Source organism: Ovis canadensis, chromosome 13, assembly GCF_042477335.2.
Source record: "Ovis canadensis isolate MfBH-ARS-UI-01 breed Bighorn chromosome 13, ARS-UI_OviCan_v2, whole genome shotgun sequence".
Classification (NCBI taxonomy): Eukaryota; Metazoa; Chordata; class Mammalia; order Artiodactyla; family Bovidae; genus Ovis; species Ovis canadensis.
The window spans coordinates 62431493-62454396 of NC_091257.1; the positions used below are offsets into that span (position 1 = coordinate 62431493).

Genomic DNA, 22904 nt, shown 5'->3' on the forward strand with positions numbered 1-22904 from the left:
GTAACCCTATAATGCCTCATATGGTGCTTTTAAGAGTGTGAAAGATGTTGAATTGCTACATGTTGCCCAGCTCTGCAAATCTAGTAAACCCAGGATCCTCTCTGAATGATTGACTGTGGCTACTTAGGCACATGTGATGAGACTTAGTGTCTTCTCTGTACCCACCATGCCTAAGGTAAGAAAGTACAGCCTGTTCTAGGAACTGACTGTAGGTCAGAAAGGCTGAGAGACAGTAGGCTGGAAGGATAGACGAGACTCTGATCCCAAAGGGGCTTGTAGATCATTTGAGATGTTGAGATCTAGCCTTTAGATGGCAAGAGGAAGAAGAATCACCTCTGTTTTGCCTACGGAGCTCCAGGAGGAGTACTGGACAAGGAGTGATGCGGTCAGGTTTTCTTTCCAGAAGGACCTTTCTGGTGCAATGTGAAGTCTAGAGTGGAGGTAGGAATAGACTCAGGGCTGGAGATAAGGTGGCCAGTTGGGCTATTGCAGTTACCTGGAGGGGACAGTGTTGGCTTAGGAGTTCCAGAGGCAGTGGAAACAGGTTCAGTTCAGTTCAGTTGTTCAGTTGTGTCTGACTCTTTGCGACCCCATGGACTGCAGCACGCCAGGCCTCCCTGTCCATTACTAACTCCCAGAGGTTACTCAAATTCATGTCCATTGAGTCAGTGATGCCATCCAGCCATCTCATCCTCTGTCGTCCCCTTCTCCTGCCTTCAATCTTGCCCAGCATTAAGGTATTTTCAAGTGAATCAGTTCTTTGCATCACGTGGCCAGAGTATTGGAGTTTTAGCTTCAGCATCAGTCCTTCCAGTGAATATTCAGGACTGATTTCCTTTAGGATGGACTGGTTGGATCTCCTTGCAGTCCAAGGGACTCTTAAGAGTCTGTTTCAGGGGTAGTGGTCACAGACTAGGTGATAGGAGCTGAGGGAGTGTAAGGCTCGGAGAACCGCACTCTGAAAAGGACACTCAGGGACAGCCTCTAGTGGACTGACAAAGTTTATCATCCAGTTGTGTAGTTTTATAATTTTCAGGGAATAGAGCATAAGGCTGACTTGCATTTAGCCATTCCAGATAAACATTAAAGCATTCAAGCATAAAATACAGTTCCCGCCACCCAAGCCATAACAGAGCCTTGGCAAAACTCTAAAGGGAGTCTTATCATGAAACAACAGTCCTTGCTCTCAGAAACAGGTGGTCAGAAGGAAGCCTTCGAACGCCTCAAGGCTGGGCGTATAACCCTTCATTATCCGTTCCCAGCCTTGGGCACTCGGTGAATGCTCATAACCCTTTGTTATGCTCGTCCCAGCTTCCAACCTTCGTCATGAGTGGAGCAAGTACATTCTCAGTATTTGCTCAAAGCCTTCCAGCTCCTCCACAGGGAGGAAGCACAAAGGGTGATTGGCCACCTTTTCACTATTCAGGGGAAAGGGAATGAATTTGGTTTTGAGCCCCTAGAGGATTTTAGGTATCTGTGGGACATCCAAGGGGGGGCATCAAGTATGATTGGATATGTGAGTCTGAAGCTCAAGAAGAGGCTGTTAGAGGCATCAGAGTGAATGGGAGACTGAATGAATGAGACTCAGGGAGAGTGTGTAGTAGAACAGAAGGAGCCCCCAGCACGGAACCTCTCGGAGCCCCTCAATTAAAGGGCAAGCTGCAGAAGAGGAAGCTGCTGAGGAGAAACTGGCTAAAGAAGGCCTGGCTAGATAGGCAGGTGGGAAACCAGGAGGATGTGCTACTTGGAAGCCAAGGGAAGAATATTTCTTGATAATAACATCAAAGGTTGCACATCAAAAATTGCTGCAAGGCTGTGCTGGCAGCAGAGGACTGGGAATGCCCAGGAATGAAGGTGGCTTGGTGTGGCTTGAGGTCAGCCAAGGGAAAGGGCAGTCAAGGGAAAGGGATGGAGCGTTCAAAACTCTTCCCAAAGGTTCACCTGTGGAGAAAAAAGTGCTTTCTTTGGATGAGCCTGCTTAAGCGGTGTAATACGAGGGCCTGGGGTGAGGGGAGGCTAGAGGACAGAGGGGAGGGAGGGGAGATCAATGGAGCAAGGTGCTGAGGAGGGGCAGGATGAGGGACGGCAGCATGTGGGCTGCTCCCGGTGGCTCTCCTGGGAACAGTTGTCTTCCCATGGGAACCCTCTCTGGGCCCAAGACTGGCAGTGGTAGGTTCTCTACAAAGAGCCCTGTGGCTCCTTGGAAATAGTATTGTCTGGAGGTAAAATGGCTCAGAGGCAGAGTTAGGTTTTAAAAGCCGCACCTTCTGCACGTGCATCTTTCCACGTCCTTTCTCTGGAGCTCTTTGGTGTGGATAGCAGTTACCCATGGAGGTACTTTAAGGGGGCAGTCCATCTGGAGTAATTGAATGCATTTTCTGTGGATCACATTATTGATATGAGGCTTTTGAAGGCAGGGTGTGGACATTTTGGGGATGATTCTAAACTTTCAGAGCCAGGCTCCTCCCCTTTGTTCCTTTGTTCAGACAACTGAATTTGTCAGATGAGGTGAGCATTAGAAAAAGCTAGAAATATTTTCTTTGCTGTTCCAAACACCATGCGCGCGCACACACACACACACACACACACACACACACATTTTTCCCCCCTGCAATAGGAACTCAGATGAAAGCTTACTTGGCTTTTTTTCAGTGACAAGGACACAGAGGTCTCCTACACTCATTAGGGATAAACCTGTCTCTGGTAATTTCTTTCCTGGAGGTGTGTGTGTAAGTGGGGGAGTTGATTGCCCTGATATCTGGCCACACGGCTTGGTTAGGAAGATGGCAGGTGGGACGTCCCTGGAGGTCCAATAGTTCAGTGCAACGGATGCAGGTTCAGCCGCTGGTTGGGGAGCTGAGATCCCACAGGCTGTGGAGCAACTAAGCTGGTGTGCTGCAACCTGAGAAGCCCCTGTGCACTACAGTGGAGACCCAGCATATCCGAAAAAACAAAAAAGATGGCTGGCATGATACTTAATAGAAAGATTAGGCTCAGCCTGATGATTTTCCTCCAACACAAGATTTATTATTTCCATCTAAAGCAGTGGGAAAAATAGTTTATGTAAGGTGTGAAGACACTCAGTAAATGAAACTTACAAATTTTAATGCAGCTTAGTATGCTCTAAACTGCTAGGGTTCTCTCTTGGGTTTCCTATCTAGATTATAGCAGTGAAAATGAGTCCTACAGATGCTATACTGGGCCAAGCCAGGTCCCTTCTCAGGCCAGGAAGCCTGACCTTGGGCACAGGGACCTCCCTCCTCCCCTTATTACTGCTCCCTGGCCCTCCCTCATGCCATCTCATGCTTCTTTTGAAGAAAGACTTCTGTTCTATCTGAGCCCTGGTTCATTGGTGTCTGGGCAGTTGTGGGAGGTAGAGGGGACCTGGAAGGCTGGTAGGGGAAGCTTTTTATTCATGAGTTCCTCTAAAAATGTTGACAGGTCTTATCTGAACCCTTGGTACCCAAGGCTCTCCATGTGTCTATCATATCACCTAAGTGTTTCTACCTTAGAGTCTAAGTGAACCAGAAGGAAGGAGGCCTCGGAGGTAACTTTTTTTTCTTCTCCTTTTAAAGCAATGCTCTTGTTTCCTGTTTACACCAGCGCCACAGCCCACTTGGGAAATGGCTGCAGGACTGTGGGAGGATGGGCGGTGATTGAGATAGAAGCTGAGAGATAGGGTCTGCTCTATTCAACCTCTGATCTGGGTCCTTGGTTGGAAAGAAAGGGAGGAGGAGGGGATGCCTGGGAGCTGAGCTGATCTTGCAGCAGCAAGGCAGCCTTTCCTCCTACTGTGTGCTGGGTCTCAGAGCTCCTGAGCTGGATCCTTAGACCCTCAGCTAGCAGAGAGAGGGGATGAGAGTGGGCATTAGTCTGGCTCTTGTTACAAGGGTTGCTGCCGAGGCAGGTGCCTGTCAGACCTGGCACACGGGCTGGAAATCTGAGCTGATTTTGTCATATGCTCAATGCAGTCCAGACACTGTGGTCCATGGTAGGTCAAGAAGAATTAATTAGCTAATTAGTCCAATAAATCTTTGGGTTCGTACTGTGTTCCAGGCAGTGCTTAGTGTGGTGGGAATCAAGGATCCCAGGGTCACTGACCCAGCACTGTGTCTGACATGTATGTGATGTTTTTACCATGTTCCCCAGCTGGCACAGCCTCAGTTATATTCATGTTTTGATAGGTTCATCATAAAGCAGGCACAGGAAAGAAAAGATGAACGAGGTAAATAGAAGTAAGTTCTAATGTTTCCTTCCACACCTCAGTGAACTGTGCTGTACACATCCCATGTCAGGAAGTGTTGGTAGGTACTGCTGCCTGTGTTTCAGACTTCCTTCCACCTTTATGGGAGCTTTGAGAGGTGGATCATTTTTGAGTTGGGGCCACCTGTTGGAATGGAAGACAGGAAAGAGGAAGCAAGGCAGGCAGATGCTGAGTTCACAGAATTGATTAGCACACGGGCCCCAGCAAGACCTGATAAGCACTGTTCTTTCTCCACTCCACTCTCCCTGGGAAGGATGCCCAGGTTGCCTGGGATGGGTGTTTAAGGTTCTTGGGCCCCTGTCCTGTGTGCCATGGTTAGCCTACTGGAGAATGGGGGTAGGATGAAATTCAGCAGATCCCTATTGCTCTTCAGTCCCTTTATAGTTTTAATAGACTTTCACTGGTGTTGCATTTGATCATTCCAGCAACCATGTGATGTAGGGGGCGCTTTCCCCAGGGGGAAGACCAGGGACGGGAGGCCTGTGTTGAGGGTAATGAATACCAGAGCTGGGAATTAACTGGCTGCCTCTGCCTCCTGCAGAACGTCTTTCCATCCCCTGGAGGAGCAAACCAGTGAAACGCTTGACATCTCCGATTCTTGGTCCTCACATGTGCCACTTTCTCTTGGGCAAAAGCTTGGGCTCCAGGTTTTTGACTCCTCCTGGGTCCACAACAGAAGCTGCTGCCAGCATTCACCTCACTGAGGCCTAAGAAGCCCAAGTGGAAGGCCCTGCCCCACACAGGGAGTAGCCAGGACAGCGCAGGGTTTCCAGGTTCTCCAGGGTTTCTCTCCCTTCGTCTGCCCTCTTGGCAGCCTCACCTGGAGCCCTGAGAGTTGGCTGACTTCCTCACCCTGATCCATGTCTTCCCAGGTTGTGCCCTTTCCTCTGGCACAGGGATTTGCCCTTCTGCCTTTTTCGACTCTGTTTCAGCTTATGGGAGAGGGTATCTGTGTAGGTGTTTGTCTCCTTCTCCAAGGAGACCTCCAGTTAAGGGCTCTGAGGATGCTTATTCAGTGGCCTGGGCTGAGGCCCAGGACCCTGGCGTTACTTACTAGCTTTTAAAAATGAAGTTGCTCAGTTGTGTCCGACTCTTTGCAACCCCATGGACTGTAGCCTACCAGACTCCTCTGTCCATGGGATTTTCCAGGCAAGGGTACTAGAGTGGGTTGCCATTTCCTTCTCCAGGGGATCTTCCCAACTCAGGGATTAACCCTGGGTCTCCTGCATTGTAGATAGACACTTTACCATCTGAGCCACCAGGGAAGCCCCTACTTGTTTAAAGGCAGGTGACAACTGGAAAGTTAATCTCCTTCAGGCTTATTTCTTTAGTTTACTTCATTTCTTAGTTGTTCATCCCAGGCCTCCTGATGTCTTGACAGTAACAACAGTCACTGTGTCTTTGTGACACTTCTCTGTGTCCTTTTACTGCTTTCTGCTTCAGGATACCTCTCTTCGCTGTGACTCTTCCTAGTAAGGAAGGAGAGGAGTCAGATACAGAGTTTTTTGGGCTGACATTTGTAAAAGGGTCTGCAAGGTCCAGAGACTTAGTACCAAGCCAGAGCTCCCTGCCCTTCCCCTGCAGGGGCTCTGCCCCGGTTTCTTCCTGCCCTTCCTAGCTTGGGGAACGAGCAGCCTTTGTGAGTTTCCTTGACAACAAGATGGACAAGTTAAAAATAGCTGGTGCTAGAGCTTCTGTGTGTGTGTGCGCACACACACACTCATGGGCATGCGCTCGCAAGCATATGCGCCTACATACATACCCTCCCGCCTGCTGTTGTCATCTCAGTCCCTGTGACTTCTGCATACTCCTGGAGAACATCTGTGGGAGGCCTTGGTGGGGCCCTGGTGCTTGCATTTTGCAATCCCTTGGTGTAGGGGTCAGATCTAGATAATCCCACAGCATCGTTACCTCATATCTGTGATGGTTGCTGATGGAAAAAGGATGATAATGTTAGCCTACAGCATGGAAATCTGTTCTGAATGCCTCCGTCTTCACTAAGTGTGACTGGAGAGAGAGAATCCCAGTTACACTTACGGGCATTGCTGCATTTCAGAACCTTGTGGGGCAGTGGAATAGGACACAGCTCTGGGTGTGTGTCTGGTTATGTCTTTCTGGAGAACCCTTACACAGATAAGGAGGGTCCTTTCTGCTGTCCTTTTATTAGGTAAGGAAGTGGAGTACAGCACTTGGGTGACTTGTCCACTGGCTCAGCCTGGTGGAGGAAGGAGCATTGACCGCATCAGCGGCAGCTGTGGCTCTTTCCCTCAGGTGCTACTGATGATGACACCTCCATAAGGTTTTTTTTTTTTTTTTAATTGAAGTATAGTTGATTTACAGTGTTACGCTAATTTCTGCTGTACAGGAGAGTGACTCCCTAAGTTCTTTACCAAAGCCCCCTGTTTCTGAATCAGCAATCCTGTAGTAGTTAAGCCTTCTGTTTTGTGGTGTTATCTCAGTTGTAAGTTAATTTAGAAACAGCTGTCTCTATGAGAGCAGGGCTGCTTTACCATAGCTGGAAAAAATTCCTCTCTTTCTCCACCATCTTCCGTGTATTTGTCAGCATCTGTGTGTCAGGCATGAGACTATCTTGTCTTTAGGGGCCTTATGGTCAGTTGGGGCAGCAGACAATTACAAAATCTCCCACCAACTCCCCACTGTGGCCAGTGCTGAGCGAGAGGGAAATGGTCTGATTGTAGGTGAGAGAATGTAGGTGAGAGAAGGACTGAGGTGGGTTGTTAGGGTTTAGAGGAGACTGGGGGAACATGTTAGTGATACAAAGTACTTAAATTTGGAACATATTAAAAAAGCTCCTACACATAAAAAAAGCAAGGAAGCCCAGTAGAAAACTGACCAGTGACTTGACAGGCACTTCACAAAAGACATCAAAATGGCCAAGAAATGTGTGAAATGGTGCTCAGTTTCATACATTTATTAGTCATTGCTGCTGCTACTGCTGCTTAGTCGCTAAGGAAATTCAAATTGTTCAATTTGAAAAAAAGATACAGCTTTTTGTCTGTTTGTGTATGTAATGAAATCTTTGATTTGGTGAAACATCCCATTGCCATTACCAGTTTACTTTGTTCTGAATCACTTAACTGAAGAATTAAATGGATTCTGAGATGCTTAAATAAAAGGAAATGTAGTGGAATGAACACATTAAAGTCAGAGACCTGTTATAGGAGATTTGGGGCCAACTATTGAATTTCTCAGAGCCCCTGTTTCTTCATTTATAAATAGTGATCTTGCTGTTTGCCTTTCTTTCCTTCCATGACTGCTCAAATGTTCACAGGTACGGGAAATACTCTCAAAATTCTGAGGGGCTACTCAAATGCAGTATAGTATCGTGACTTTGATTCCAAGTGATTTGATTTCTCCTGCACCTCTTCTCACAGGATCTATTCTAAATTCCCCTAAGAAATAAAAGCTCAGTACTTTGGATGGAGGACCTGTTGCTGGCATGCTCTGGTCCCTTCATGCAGGCTGGGGAGCAGGCTGAGTTCCTGCAGGCATTTCCTTATGTGACTGTGACCTGGTGGCAACTCAGTGAGTTACATTGAAGTGTTTGCTGACACCCAGGCCTGGTGGCAGGGAGAGGGCAGTGGCACACACCAGTCCTGGTGAAGTGTTGACTAGAGTTAGTGGTCCCTTAGGGCTTCCGCACCTGACTGGGGCTGGCCTCCTCACATGGTGGTCTTGTGAAGCCTGGAAGTAATACCATGGGTTTTTAGGAGCTCTGTTGCAGGGGGCAGTAGCCTGCACACCCAGCTTCCCCCGAGAGCCTGTCTAGAGCCACTAGTTGTCCTGTGGCTCCAAGAGTCCACAGCTTATTGTGGTATTGTGGCAGAGCAGGGGCTATTCCCTGTGTGACTTAGTGTTGGTGGAGAGGTCTTTTCAAAGGTAGATGGGTCCTTTTGGATGTCGACACCCAGTATCCTACTCAGTGCTTTTGATCTTTCCCTCTTCTGTTTTCCTTCTGTGCAGGAGTCAGAGTCAGAAGCAAAGGCAGATGGAGAGACTGCATCAGACAGTGAAAGCCGAGTGGAAGCTGCCACCCTACCACCCTCTGCAGATGATACCCCAGAGGTTCTCAACAGGGCCCTTTCCAACTTGTCTTCAAGGTAGCTTGGCTTAATCATACAAGTGCTTGCTGAGGGCTCTGGGTCTCCAAGTGTCATGGAAGACCTGAAGCGCTTAGAGGGCCCACAGTTGTAGCAGGAGCCTACATCTGTTAAAGTGTGAGGCCCAGACCTGCCCACTTTCATTGGTTATAGTCTCCCCTGCCTCTGCTTAAGGCTCCATTGAGTGTCATTGAGTGCTTACCAGTGACTACAAGCACAGCCTGAGTGGATCTGGCCCTTGAAGGGTACCCTAGGCTGGCTGGGAGGTACTGTCCAAAGAGCAGGAGTACCTGGACATGGGAGTGGTCACTGATAGCACGTGGAGATAAATGGTCCTTGGGGTTTGTGACTAATGGGCAGGCTGCTTTCCACTGAGGAGCCTAAATTTCTAGTTCAGAGTTCAGTTTTCCTTCTCCCCTATACGTCTGTTTTGGACAGTCCTTCAATTCTCCTGTAGGAATTAAGAAACATCTCAACTTTGGTGAATTCAGGGTTAAAATTTTGGTCCCTTGAGATTCTGGGCCTTCTGATACCAGCTGTGTGGGCAGACAAACTATGAGACCCCAAAACATTATATAGAAGTGTGCCTGGGCATGCCTCCAACACGTTTGTCCTTTTGAAAGGCTGTTTTGTGCAGTGATTAAGATCACGGGTTCTGGAGCCACATTGGTTCCCAGGATTCAGTTCCCAGCTTAAGCACGTCACAGGGTATCATCTGTACATCCACTTCCTCATCTGTAAAAGCTAGTAGTATGGAGGGTTGAATCAGTTAATACATATGAGTCCTTGTAGAAGTGCCAGGTGCATATGTGCCTAGTGTGGTGGCTGTTATTACCACTGTGTTTGACACTGTTACTACCGTAGTGATGCAGGAGCAGAGAAGTGTAGGATTCTGCTGCAGGAAAAATGTTAATAGTTTTTTCTCAGAGACGCCCATAGCAGCCATCTAAATAGATACATAAGAGAGGGGCGGGGAGACATTACCTTTCCCTTGGGATTTTTGCCTGATTCCTTCATTAAAAAACAAGTTGGGTGTATTTTTATGCAAGCCTTGAGCACTTGCTGAGTTTAGTGTAGATGAGGTGATGGCTCTGATGAGGTGAGGTGACCTGCTTCTTCCAGCATATAGCTACTGCCTCTGTCAAGGTGAGAGACATACTCCTGGAAAGCATTGACCTCAGAGTGCTCTTACCCCAGAAAGAACCATCCCCCTTGAGTTTGTGCTTCAGTTCTTTTGGGCTCCTAACATGTTTTCTCCTTCCCTTCCTCTCTAACTTAGATGGAAGAACTGGTGGGTGAGAGGCATCCTGACTTTGGCGATGATTGCATTTTTCTTCATTATCATTTACTTGGGACCAATGGTTTTGATGATGATCGTAAGTGCCATTTGCTTGCTATTTTAGTTTTACCTTCAGTTTTCCCTGCATGTCTAGTCATTTTAAGTGCCAGGTGTTGGGTTGGTTTTGGGAATCACTTGAGGTCCTGGCTGCTCGGACCACATCCGCCTTAGAATAACTATGATTTCTCACCTTCCAGCAGCCAACTGGAGGGCCATTGGCACGGGCCAGTTGTAGGTGATTAAAGATCACTTTAAAATTTGATTTTAGTACTTCAGCTCTTTGGTCAAACTGGGAACCTGGCTATGATTCTGTATGACTCCTGATTTTGTTTCTTGTTTTCCTGGGGCCTCCCTCATAAGCTCAGGACTTTTGATATAAAATTCCAGTCCACAGTACTTTGCTCTGAGTCTTCCCATTGTCATAGACAGCATCAAATGACTATACAACTGACGACTGAGCAGAGCAGTTTGGGACTTCTCAAGTACGTATTTTTATTCAGAGTCAAAAGTGGGAGAGATTGAGGCGGGAGATTCTACAATAAAAAGTTAATAAGAGTTTCAGAAGCATATATTTATCGTAAGAAGTTGGATCTGCTCTGTGTGACATAAAGGGCCTCCCAACCCTGGTGAGTGATGTGAGAGAAAGGAGGGGAGCAGAATCACTGGAGGGCTGACATTGTTCTTAAATATAGTGGTTTTTCTTGAAGATCTGTGACCTGTTGGTTTCTGTTTCCGCAGATCGTAAGAACTGAGGAGACAGCAAGTGTTTTAATTCTTTTGTGTCCTGCAGGTGATGTGTGTTCAGATCAAGTGTTTCCATGAGATTATTACTATTGGCTACAATGTGTACCACTCCTATGACCTGCCCTGGTTCAGAACCCTCAGCTGGTAAGCTCTCTAGCCCCACAGAAGCCTTTAACAGGTTTGGACAAACGTTTTGTGGTAGGTAGTTACAGTCGTGGTTGGAGGGAGGGGTTGATGGCCATGGACCTTTACAGCACCTTTGAGACCAAAGTATTGCCTAGGTCAGACTGAATGGCTGGCTTGGAAGGAGTGGTTCTTTCTTAGAAGAATCCAGACCAGCTGCATCTGTGACCATATTTGCATCAATATTTGGATTCCTTAGACTGCATAACGGCCCCCATTTTCTAGATTAGTACATTTTTCATGCTCTGGTATCCCAGCATCCAACAACAGTCATCTGGGAGTTGTCCATGCTGGTGTTATATTGTTTCTGGAACTTGGCTTCCTCATCCTTAAAATAGATAGTAGAGACCTAGTCAGTGCTTTTCAACCTGTGGTTTTGGAGTCCTAGTTTCTTTGAGGTTCCTTGGGTGCCAGTGGATAGGAGTGAGACTGAATGCAGGGGATCTGGGCTCCTCAGAGGAGCTCTGCTTTCTCCTCCTAAGAAAGGGCTTGGATGTCCTTAGGTTTTTTTTTTTTTTTGGCTTTGTTATGTGGCATGTAGAATCTTAGTTCCCTGCCTAGGAATTGAACCTGGGCCTGGCCAGTGAGAGCAAGTCCTAACCATTGGACTGCCAAAGAATTCTGGGCTTGTCTGTCTTGAAGCCAGAACAAAACCTGTAGGGCAGATGATGTCCAAGACACCTTCCTGATCTGAAACCCTTTTGCTGTATAGACCACACTCTTCCGAGGTGGTGCTGTGTGAACAGAGCATTGTGTAGTACTAAGAAGACTTAGGGCAGATACAGACTCCTCTCACTATGCTGTGCTGGGTCTTGGGCATTGATTTCATAACTTACCAGGCCAGAGAGTAGTGTTTTGGGCCCCAGCAACTTGGTTATGGCCAAGGGAGCTGACATGCTCATATTTGGGCTGGACACATCCTTCTCAGAGATGCTTCCTTGTCTCCCAGAAGCATAAGCTGCCTTGCAGTCACCACAGGGCCAGTGCCTGCCCCCTGCCTGCCCCCTAGGTTTCTCTTGTGGGTCTCCTATAGCTGGCAAGCAATGTTATGAATTTTATTAACATATTCAGGATGTTTGACCCCTGACTGTGGTTACTGTTCAAAGGAAGTGTTTTTCAAGTAACAGAAAACAAAGCTTGTTTGGGAGTTCTTGAACTTCCACAGTTTTTTTTTTTTTTTTTTTAAATGGAAGAGATAAGAGAAGCTCTCCCCTTTCTTTGATGTCTGGACATTTATTGAGTGTTTAGAGTTGGGTTGCTCATTCTCATACTCGGAAACACTAGTGAAGCCTAGTTGAGGAGAGAGGTTATAAACAAGTGAAGAATTAATGCTAGCGAAAGATTTGTGTGTCAGAGCCGGGCATCGGAGAGGAAGACAGTCTGAGATGAAGCATAATTAATTGCTTAGTGAAAAGAACAAGTATTTCACACTATAGAAATAAAGGCAGGGGAGGCAGATACCACATTCGATCATGCAGGGTTTTATGAAGACAATGGTATTTGAGCAATGAGTGATAAAGTGGGTAAGTGAGGAGGATGTTCCAGGCAGGGAGAAGAGAGGAACCAAACAGACAGACAGAAAGCCAGAGAAATTTCGTTTTAATAGGCATGCAGAGTTCCTATCAGGAAGAGTGGAAGTAAGGTCAAGGAGGCAGGATGGGGGTTGTCTTACAGATTGAGTGTTGTTAGACCTGGCAGTGCAATAGAAGGGGCAGAAACTGGGTCCCAAGTTTGTGATAAATGGAGAGGGAATGAAGGCCACAAATTTCTAGATAAATATCTCACCTACAGGGTCACCAGAGGACAGGGATCTGTGGTCTGCTTGTCCTGCTGTGAGCTGCCTGGGGGGTTCTTAGGGGTTGAGTGGACTGCTGCTCTGGTCCTAACAGCCTTGCTGTAAGGGAGCGGCCATATGTGCTCCCTTTGGCAGTGATCTATCTTCTTTAACAGGTACTTTCTGCTGTGTGTAAATTATTTCTTCTATGGCGAAACAGTGACGGATTATTTCTTCACTCTGGTCCAGAGAGAGGAGCCTCTGCGGATTCTCAGTAAATACCACCGATTCATTTCCTTTACTCTCTATCTAACAGGTATGTGTTAAGCGGCTTGCCAGTTGTTGCGTATGTCTTGTTTTTGCATATCTGCTGAGTTGGAGTTGGGGCATTTCTTGGTTCATGTAAAGTTTTGATGACTTAACTTTGACCACACAGGAAAGCAGAACTAAAGATTCTGCCTTACATGAGCTGTAGTAGCTCTTTACTAAGAGAAATGAGGCTGAGGGGCTTGTGTGGTTGTGGGGGCTGTGGTTTGTGCCACCTGTCTGTGTGTTTCAGCCTCTGTTGAAGGACCCCATAGCATTGTTGTGTCCTGACTCTCTTATTGGCAGAGATTCTGCAGTGTGACAGAACAAAATCATCCAGAAACTTGTATTTAAAAAAGGACTTTTCATTGACATATACCCACTATTGTATATAAAATAGATAACTAATAAGAACTTACTGTATAGCACAGGGAACTCTGTAATGACCTATATGGGAAAAGGATCTAAAAGGTGGACGTATGCATATATATATATATATAACTGATTCACTTTGCCAGACACCTGCAACTAGCACAATGTTGTAAATCAACTATATCCCAATAAAAATTAATTTTAGAAAAGGGACACTATAGTGCATTAGAAATCTTATTGATTTGGGTTTTAAAAGACCTGTGACTTCAGAAGAGCCAGGAGCTTACTCTTTGAGCCCTCCTGTAACCTAGAGTTAAAATGGCAGAGTTACTATGAGGACTTGATAAGCTATATTGAAATTTGACAAACGGTATACTGCTCCATCAATCTAAACTCAGTTGAGACTGTACATGAGTTCACATAATGCTAATGTTCTTCATGGTTACCCTGAAAACCAGTTTGAGGCATGTGGGAAATTTGTTCTGACTCTGACCTAAATTTCAATCTGACCTATTTTTTCATCAACTTGATAGTGATACTTGGCTCTCTGAATGACACCTGGCTACTGAATATGAAGTCTACTGCTGAGAGGTCTGATGTGTTGAGGATAGTCAGAAAGCATGCCTCAGAGCCTGGAAGCAGCCCCACAAAGAGAGGCTAGAGGTCTAGAACAGTGATATGCTCTCTTCTGGGGAGGGCTACTTTTGAGGGACCCAGCACACTTGTGGGTAAAATCCATTTTCTTCCTAGAGGTTTTAGTCATGTGGGTCAGTAGGAGAGAGATGCAAGGATGACCTTGGCCTTATACCATGTGGATCCCCATTCTGCCAGACCTATTCTTTAGGATAGAGATTGGGTTCTTAAGGTCCAGATAATAATATTACAGGTTTTGGGGGCTGTGGAGTCTCTACTGCAGCTGCTTAGTTCTGCTATTGTAGCACAAAAAGAAACCCTGGATAACATGTAAACCAATAGTTATGGCTGTGTTCTCATAAAAGTTTGTTTATAAAAACGGGCAGCTAACCTCGATGATGAGTTGCCACGCTACTAACTGAGCTACCAGCTAGGGCAGTATTGCCCTGCTTTGGTGCCAGGGGGTTTAACAAAATACTGGCAGCCGGCCTGACCATTATCAGCCCCTGCTCTAGAATCAAAACATTTCTATCTTGTGAACAGTATCCTAAGTTGAGTGTAATCTGTAAAATTTTAAAATACTGTCTTGCTTTGATTGTCTTGAAGTAGTCATTTTTCCCTTCTGACTGCCCATCTGAATAACTGATTTTATTCCCTTGGGCAGTGGATTTGTGCCCTGGTTAGCTGTTGCCAGGAAATTAGCAAAGGACCATATGACAGCTAAAGGAAATGACTAGGACAAAGATAAATGCAGAATGTGATTCATTTTGCCCTTTCTCTTCTTTCCTTCTCAAACTAGGATTCTGCATGTTTGTGCTGAGTCTGGTCAAGAAGCATTATCGATTGCAGTTCTACATGGTAAGGGTAGTGTCAAAATGGGTCAGTGTCAAAACTCTTGCTATAAGTGAAATTCTGCAGAAACTCCACAGGCCTCTCATCCTTTCTGTGATAACTCAGAACTTTGGAATGTAGTCTCTTCTTGTGCATCTGAAACCTGGAGGGTGAAAGAGGCATCCTCTGTGAAGTTTGGTGGCTTCTTATCCACCTAGACCTAATCACTGTTATATACCCTAAGCAGTCTCTCCCATCTGGATCTGAGTATGGCCTCTAGGTAAGGCTCTAGGTAAAGCTTTAGACATTGACCATAGATATCCTACCTGCTATATTGCTCCCTCAACTTAAAAACACCCCCTCTCTGAGTGTCCTAATCTCTCAGTAAATACTTACTAAGAAAACAAGAGGTACCCAGGCTTTTGGAGTATAAAAGGACTAACTGGTGGGCCACATGCACCCTCCTTTTGTTGGGAACTGTAGCTGGGAAACATAGTTCTTCTCAAGGCCTGTTCTGTAGCTTTTCATTTCCAATAAGACAGATACAGAAGCAGATATCTTTCCTACCTGTTTCTCAACAATTTTCTGTTTGGTATTAGCTATTATTTGAAGTTCCTTTCAGGGTACACTGACAGGTAAAGTTTATCCTTTATCTTCTTTTGCAGTTTGGCTGGACCCATGTAACATTACTGATTGTTGTAACACAGTCACATCTTGTTATCCACAACCTATTTGAAGGAATGATCTGGTGAGTGATGTTAGTGAGGGGCATTTTTCCTATTATTTTGTGGGTGTTCTTATGTATAAGAGGACTGAGAAACCCCAGTTGCTAAGTTGGCAGTTCTCACCTGAGCATATCAGCAGCCCCTGCAGGCCTAGTTACAACACAGATTGCTGGGCCCTACTTTTGATTTTCTGCCTCAGTAGCCATGGGGTGAAGCCTGAGAACTCCATTTCTAGTACATTCCCAGGTGATGCTGATGCTGCTGGTCAGGACCTACACTTTGAGAACCACTGTTCTAAACCAACAGGTATAGGGATATTTAAAGAGTCCAGGACAGTGCAACTGTACGGCAACAAATATAAAAATCTAGAAGAAAAAAATCATTTCCTGGCAAGAGGACACCGAGTAAAAGTCACAAAGAAGAAAACTTGAACAGATCAATAATTATAAAAGAGCTTTGAAAATTCCATAAGAATCCACACCTGGAAAAAGTGACCAGTGATAGCAGCTGAGTATTTATTTATTTACTTAATGACTGCACACAGGCTTTCTCTAGTTTTGGCGAGTCTTATCTAACCCTTAGTATTAAAGCTGATAAAAACACAGGGAGAAATAAGAATGATAAACTGATTTTTTTTTTCATGATTATAGCTATACCATTCTAAATAAACTATAGCAAATAGAATCTGGCAATGTGTCAAAAGAATAATATACTTAGTAGATTTTATTCTGCAAATGCGATTTCAGCAAGAAATCTATCACCATTGATAGAAATCCATAGGTTGACTGAAGAAACTATGCTTTTAGTGAAAATGTGAAGACATATCCTAGTGTGTAGAGCCTCTTGATGAGGGTAAAAGAGGACGGTGAAAAAGCTGGCTTAAAACTCAGTATTCAAAAAACTAAGATCATGGCATCCAGTCTCATCACTTCATGGCAAATAGATGGAGAAAAAAAATGGAAACAATGATAGACTTTATTTTTGGGGCTCCAAAATCACTGTAGACTGTGACTGCAGCCATGAAATTAAAAGACACTTGTTTCTTGGAAGAAAAGCTATGACAAACCTAGACAGCATATTAAAAAGCAGAGATATCACTTTGCCAACAAAGGTCTGTCTAGTCAAAGATACAGTTTTTCCAGTAGTCATGTATGGATGTGGGAGTTGGACCACATTCAGTAACTTTTGAACTGTGGTTCTAGAGAAGACTCTTGAGAGTCCCTTGGACGGCAAGGAGATCAAACCAGATTTCTTAAAGGAAATTAACTCTGAGTATTCATTGGAAGGATGATGCTGAAGCTGAAGCTTGATGCTGAAGCCACTTGATGCAAAGAGCCAACTCATTAGAAAAGACCCTGATGCTGGGATAGATTGAGGACAGGAGGAGAAGGGGGTGACAGAGAATGAAATGGTTGGATGGCATCACCAACTCAATGGACATGAGTTTGAGCAAACTCCAGGAGATAGTGAAGGACAGGGAAGCTTAGCATGTTGCAAAGAGTTGGTCATGACTTAGCCACTGAACAACAGCAACAGAGATACTAAAGTACTGTGGTTAAGATTCCGGACCATGCCTTTGTTTCCCGTTCTCAGAATGAAGATGCTGTAATACCTACTGCCTGAGGAATAAATTAGTAAAAATATATAAAGAGCTTAGAACATGTAAAGACTAGCTCATCTAAATGTTAGTATTGAGTTTTAAGCTGGTTTTTTCACTCTCCTCCTTCACCCTCATCAAGAGGTTCTTTAGAGCCTTAGGGCATTATTGTGTTTAAAACAATGATAATGGCATACTGTGAGGGCATTATTACGTTTTAAACAATGGGAAGGCATACTCTTCCTCTCTTTCAGAGTGCTGTTAAGTAATTCCAAAGAGAGGCTCATGCTAAGTTCTCATCTTTAGGGCTAGACATACCACTTTGTTCTAGAGTGAATCATATTAAAATCTCTAATTATTGGCTTTTAGATGGAACCTTCAAGACTTGATTACAGTTGTAGAGCAGAGAATATGTGCTGGAAGCCTCAACAAAGTAAATAATATGGGTGGTTGGGTGGATATAGGTGCTTTAAATCTCTCCCTTAACAAACAGTGAGTCAGAAAAATAAAGCCTGTAGTTGAGGGGCTGCTGCTAAGTCACTTCAGTTGTGTCCGACTCTGTGTGACCCCATAGATGGCAGCCCACCAGGCTCCCCTGTCCCTGGAATTCTCCGGGCAAGAACACTGGAGTGAGTTGCCATTTCCTTTTCCAATGCGTGAAAGTGAAGTCGCTCAGTCATGTCCGACCCTCAGTGACCCAATGGACTGCAGCCTTCCAGGCTCCTCCGTCCATGGGATTTTCCAGGCAAGAGTACTGGAGTGGGGTGCCATTGCCTTCTCCGAGATGAGGGGCTAGGATTTATGTATATTATGTTCAACTATAGAGGAAATTAAAAAAAATTTTAAAAGTGACTGTCAGAGAATAGAGAGTGAGAAGAGAGAGACGGTACAAGTGTGGAAACTGTCCCCCCCTTTTTTTGTGGTAGGGATGATCAGACCACTAGCAGAAGGAGGCAGAGGATAAATCTGGCTAAATCATGGTCTTGCTGTCTGTGTAGTCCTGGGGAAAAGTTTGGCTTATTAGAGCTAGTAATAAACAGTAAAAAAAAAAAAAAAAGAAAAGTCAATTATGAAATAGATAATAAATGTAACAGAATAATGGAAGTAACTACTAGAAGAAGAGTCAGAAATGATTAAAAGTAGTTATTTTGGAGAATGGAGATAGGAATAGGAGAAAGAAGGATAACTTTTTATTTTTTCTTTTCTGTATACTTAATTTTATATTACTTTGTAATGAAAAAAGAACATGACATTTTATATAGATACTTGGTGGCGTTTTTGTTTTTTTTTTTTTTCTTTTAAACTTATTCCTTAATGGGTAATAAGTACTATGTGGTTATTTTGGTACTGAAATTTATGAGTAGCATTGTTTTGTGGACTTTGGAGGTATCATTTTGGTAGAGTTGATTCTTACTTTGGTTTAATTTCCCAGGTTCATTGTCCCCATTTCTTGTGTGATCTGTAATGACATCATGGCCTATATGTTTGGCTTCTTCTTTGGTCGGACCCCACTTATCAAGGTAAACGGATCACCCTAACATGGACCATTACCGTGAGGTGAGGGTAGTGCTTTCAAGTAGATCAGCTTGGGAGACGGAAGAGATCTGCATGGCGTGTACATCTTCATGTCATCCTGGAGAAAGGCTAGTAATAAATTAGATTCAAGAGAAAAGCCAAAGGAAGACTTAACAATTACTTCTGTGGAAAAAAATAAAGAGCTGATAGAGAAAATATTTTAGACTGTGTAGGTACACTTTTGGGGCTTTGATCTGAATTAGAATGTTGTCATTTAATTAGTTTACTGTTTCATAATTAAATTATTTGACCAATTGAAACAGAAAGGACACTGAGGGCTCTCAGGCTATACAAGGAAACCAAGTATGGGGTATTTTAGAAAGTGAAGTGGTTAATTGAATGAGGTTTTTTAATAGTAGAAAGACTTTAAACAGTCATTGTTCCCAAAGCCAGGATTATCGAAATGCATTTTGTTAAGAACTTGCTCTCTGTCCGCAGCTGTCCCCGAAGAAGACCTGGGAAGGCTTCATTGGGGGCTTCTTTGCTACTGTGGTCTTTGGCCTTCTGGTAGGTAGTGGCTCCCAGCTGGGTGAGGGTTGGGTAGAGGCCTCCCACCCACCTTCAGAGCCCATCTCCCAAGGCCAAGGACTCTGTCCTGCTGAATGGCAGCCTTGCCCTGTAGCAGGGCGTGAACATGGCAGGGCAGCAGCATCTGCCCTTTGTCTGCCAGGCTTCAGGCCGCGTCTTGGCGGTAGAGGAGCGGAGGCCATGCACAGCTTGTACTCCTCTCACGCTGGCGAGGCCTGGTGACACTCAGGAGATGGTGTTCACAGTCAGGCTTTTGTCACTTTCCCTGAGAGTGAGAGGTGAGGTGGGACATGCCATTCTAACCCAGATTTTCTCCGGCGTGTGCCTTGCCTGGAGGGGAGTGACTTACCACCCCTTTCTAGAGGGTGTCTACTTCTTTCCTCCTGGTTGTCGCCCTCTCACTATACTGCTCCCCTTACCACTTGTCATTTTGAATTAAGAGATCCTGAGAAAAATGAACCATAGGTTCTTCAAATAGGACAAAACTTCTTATAGTTCTTGCCCAGATTCCTTTAGGTCTTTCCTGGATTTATTCAGGACCTGGTTGTTTAAGCAAGTACATGTGAGGCCTCAGTAAGCTGTAAGTCTCTTTTTCATTTTTTTCCAGAGTTCAGGTAAAATAACACCTATGGTGAAACATGAACCTCTGATTTAGTGCATAGCTTGCAATTAGGGTGCTAGGTACTGTGAGGAGCATGGCCTAACCAGGTGGCTACTGCCCAGGCAAGATGGCTGGAACTTGTCTCCTTTGTCTGTCTGTTCTCATCCTCAGCTGTCCTATGTGATGTCTGGGTACAGATGTTTTGTCTGCCCTGTGGAGTACAACAATGATACCAACAGCTTCACTGTGGACTGTGAGCCCTCGGGCCTGTTTCGGCTGCAGGAATACAATATTCCTGGGGTGATCCAATCGATCATTGGCTGGGTATGTGCCACTCACATGGGACGAATGATCCTTGGCTGGTTAGTGACTACAAAGAGAGAGCCCCCTCTCCACCACTGCCTTCCCTCAAAAAACCTAGCTTCTTCCCTCCCCAAAGCTGTAAACCCCAAGATGAAAGAGAATTGCTTAAGTCAATTCAGGGAGAGGACAGGAGATGTTTCTTCCTACCTCAAACTATTAAGACCAGAGTTCTGAAAGTGTGCTTTTGGGTCCTGGGGCACCCTGAGATGCTTTGAGGGTATCTGTGAGATCACAGTTGTTTTCTTCATAACATAATGACATCATTTGCTTTTTCATTTTGTCATCATTTGCCATGGTGGTGCAAAAGCAGTGGTGGGTAAGCCCGCTGACACCTTAGCGTGAGTGGAGGCAGTGGCACCAAACTGGACTGTCATCGGATTCATTGTGCCACACACTCACAAGAAGACCTATCCAGCTTATCTTAACAGTGTCTTTGATGAAATAGTAAAATTATTAATTTTATTAAATCTTGATCCTTGACTATACACCTCCTAATACTCTGGTGCCAAAATGGAAAGTATACATAAAATGCTTCTGCTGACTGCTGCAGGACAGTGCTTACCTAAAGGAAGAGTTTGTGTGCCCCTGTTTGACTTCTGAGCTGTACTGGCGGCTTTTTTATGGGGACATAAATTTTAATTGAAAAGAAATGAGAAACTATAGGTTTTCATATAGGTTTTTGGCAGGCATTTTTCTTAAAAAAGAAATGAAGTGAGATTTGTCACTTCCAGAAAACAACTGACAATAATTGTTACCAATGATAAAATTTGGTTTTCAAGTAAAAATTAGAATTTTGGAAAGTATATACCTGCCACTTAAGTTTGATAACTTCTTAAATACTTACTTTTCTGATGGAATCTGTGGTGATTTTAACATATGACATTTTGACATTGTATGGCAAAATGTGTTTACATGTGGCAGATTTATGTAACTTATTAAACCAGTATTTTTGAAATGGCCAGTGCATGGTGTTACAGTCATACATGGATAAAATGATCTATTCAAAGTGCAGTATAGACCAATGGATTTTAATGTGAGAGTACAAAAAAATTATTGATAGGATTTCAGATTCCACATTGCACCAACTTTTTAGAAACCTATCACTTGTCAAGTTTTGGTGTAGTATCAGAAAAGAATCCCTGTAATTATCTGAAAAGACAGTGCTAAAATAATCTTCTTTTTTCAATGATGTATCCTTGTAGGACTGGATTTTCTTCATATACTTCAAACAAAACATATTGCTGTAGACTGAACGCATAATATGTTAATGTCCTCTGTTAAGCAGTATATTAGAGATTTAGCAGAAAGAGAACTCCTAAACCAGTCTTTTTTCTAATTTTGGGGGGAGATATAGTTTCATAAAGATGTGGTTTTTTGTCTTTTTTTTTTTTTTTATGGTAACAAGTAATAAGCCTGGGCTTGCAGGCATCTGAACTGATTTCATTTGTTCTTTTTAGAAAACAGTGCGGATGTACCCCTTCCAGATTCACAGCATTGCCCTCTCTACTTTTGCCTCGCTCATCGGCCCCTTCGGAGGGTTCTTCGCTAGTGGATTCAAACGAGCCTTTAAGATCAAAGTAGGAAAACCCTTTTTGTTCCTCTCATTGTCTCCCAGCCAGGCCCCTTTTCACCGTCTCTGCCTTCCTCCTCCTGTCTCACCTCATCAACTACCACCCCCTTCAGAATACCAGACTGTGAACCCTGACTGTTAATATGTACTCTTCACCCATGCATGGAATTTAAGTAGGATAAAGGAAGATACCTTGTTTCTAAGAAAATTCTGTGGTTGGATTTCAGTTTGATGATAATTTTTTATGTTAATCTTTCTTCGAAAGAGATGTTTTATAATTTAATAGGATTGTATACTATAGCTTCAGCACCTGAATCAATACTTTTCACTTTCTGTTGCCCTCAGCTGTAGAGTAGAGTAGGTGGACACTGAGGTGTGACCATAGACAAGGCTTTGACTTGGATGAAGCCAGGCTCACCAATCCTTTCCTTCCTCTAACAGGACTTTGCCAATACCATTCCTGGCCATGGAGGCATCATGGATCGCTTTGACTGCCAGTATCTGATGGCCACCTTTGTCAATGTGTATATTGCTAGTTTTATCAGGTATAGTACCTTTCTGTCTGAACCAAGTTGGCGGATTTTAGAATTTCATCTACTTCTCAGTTTGAGTGAAAAAATCCCAAATATGAATGAAGTTTTCAGTTGCTATTAGTTATGGATTCTCTGAGGTCCCCGCCTACCCTCCATTAGTAGAGGATCCAGGAAGGGAACAGCCACTAAAATAATCAGGCCCTTGAAGTGCTTGGCTCCTGCTTTGCTCAGTGTTGTTTGTTCATCCTCTTGCAGGGGCCCAAACCCAAGTAAGCTGGTTCAGCAGTTCCTGACCTTGAGGCCAGATCAGCAACTCCATATCTTCAACACGCTCAAGTCTCACCTGACCGACAAGGGGATGCTGACAGCTGCCACAGAGGACAAGTAGGGGCCACCCAGGGCCAGGAGAGCCGAAACAGGGCTGAGTGAGGGGCAGGGCTCCCAGGCAAGCCTAGCTGGACAAAGACAAGCTTCAACTCACTTTTTTTTTTTTTAAACCAGTGTTTCTGTTTGTGGATTGAAAAAAAAAATCTACGGTGTATACAGTCCATATGCTTATGATTTGGGTTGTGAGTAACCTATAGCTTTGAGTTGGAAAGAAGTCAATTTTTGTTTTTAAAACCAAAGCTTTTAACATCCTGGAAGACAGTGTTGCCCAGCTCTGGAGTGCCTGCTTGGTGCTTCTAGCTCCTAAGCTGGAGCTTCCATTTCTGGGCCTGATCAGAGTGGACACTCATTCATCTGTGTTTGTCTAGTTTAGGCCCCCCACCACCGACTGTCTTTGTAGCTGACCCCCAGCAGGGAAGAGTTACACAGCTTGGATGTCTTTACTACTGGAGTGCTTT

General features: G+C 44.5%; 1 protein-coding gene and 1 non-coding gene across 2 annotated transcripts in view; both read left to right on the forward strand.

Moving 5' to 3' along the window:
* Window positions 1-22607, forward strand: part of CDS2 (CDP-diacylglycerol synthase 2) — a 43636-nt gene extending 21029 nt beyond the window's left edge. The window contains exons 2-13 of the mRNA XM_069548020.1: window positions 8249-8385; window positions 9665-9761; window positions 10515-10612; window positions 12602-12741; window positions 14536-14594; window positions 15233-15315; window positions 18322-18409; window positions 18903-18971; window positions 19765-19917; window positions 21414-21533; window positions 21968-22071; window positions 22315-22607. Coding sequence (XP_069404121.1) covers window positions 8249-8385; window positions 9665-9761; window positions 10515-10612; window positions 12602-12741; window positions 14536-14594; window positions 15233-15315; window positions 18322-18409; window positions 18903-18971; window positions 19765-19917; window positions 21414-21533; window positions 21968-22071; window positions 22315-22447 — 1281 coding nt within the window. The 3' untranslated portion in view covers window positions 22448-22607. The remainder of the gene's footprint in view (window positions 1-8248; window positions 8386-9664; window positions 9762-10514; window positions 10613-12601; window positions 12742-14535; window positions 14595-15232; window positions 15316-18321; window positions 18410-18902; window positions 18972-19764; window positions 19918-21413; window positions 21534-21967; window positions 22072-22314) is intronic.
* LOC138417925 (small nucleolar RNA U6-53/MBII-28) lies at window positions 14127-14222 on the forward strand. Its single transcript, XR_011248343.1, has one exon. It is a non-coding gene; the product is annotated as a small nucleolar RNA U6-53/MBII-28 (small nucleolar RNA).
* Window positions 22608-22904: the final 297 nt, after the last annotated feature.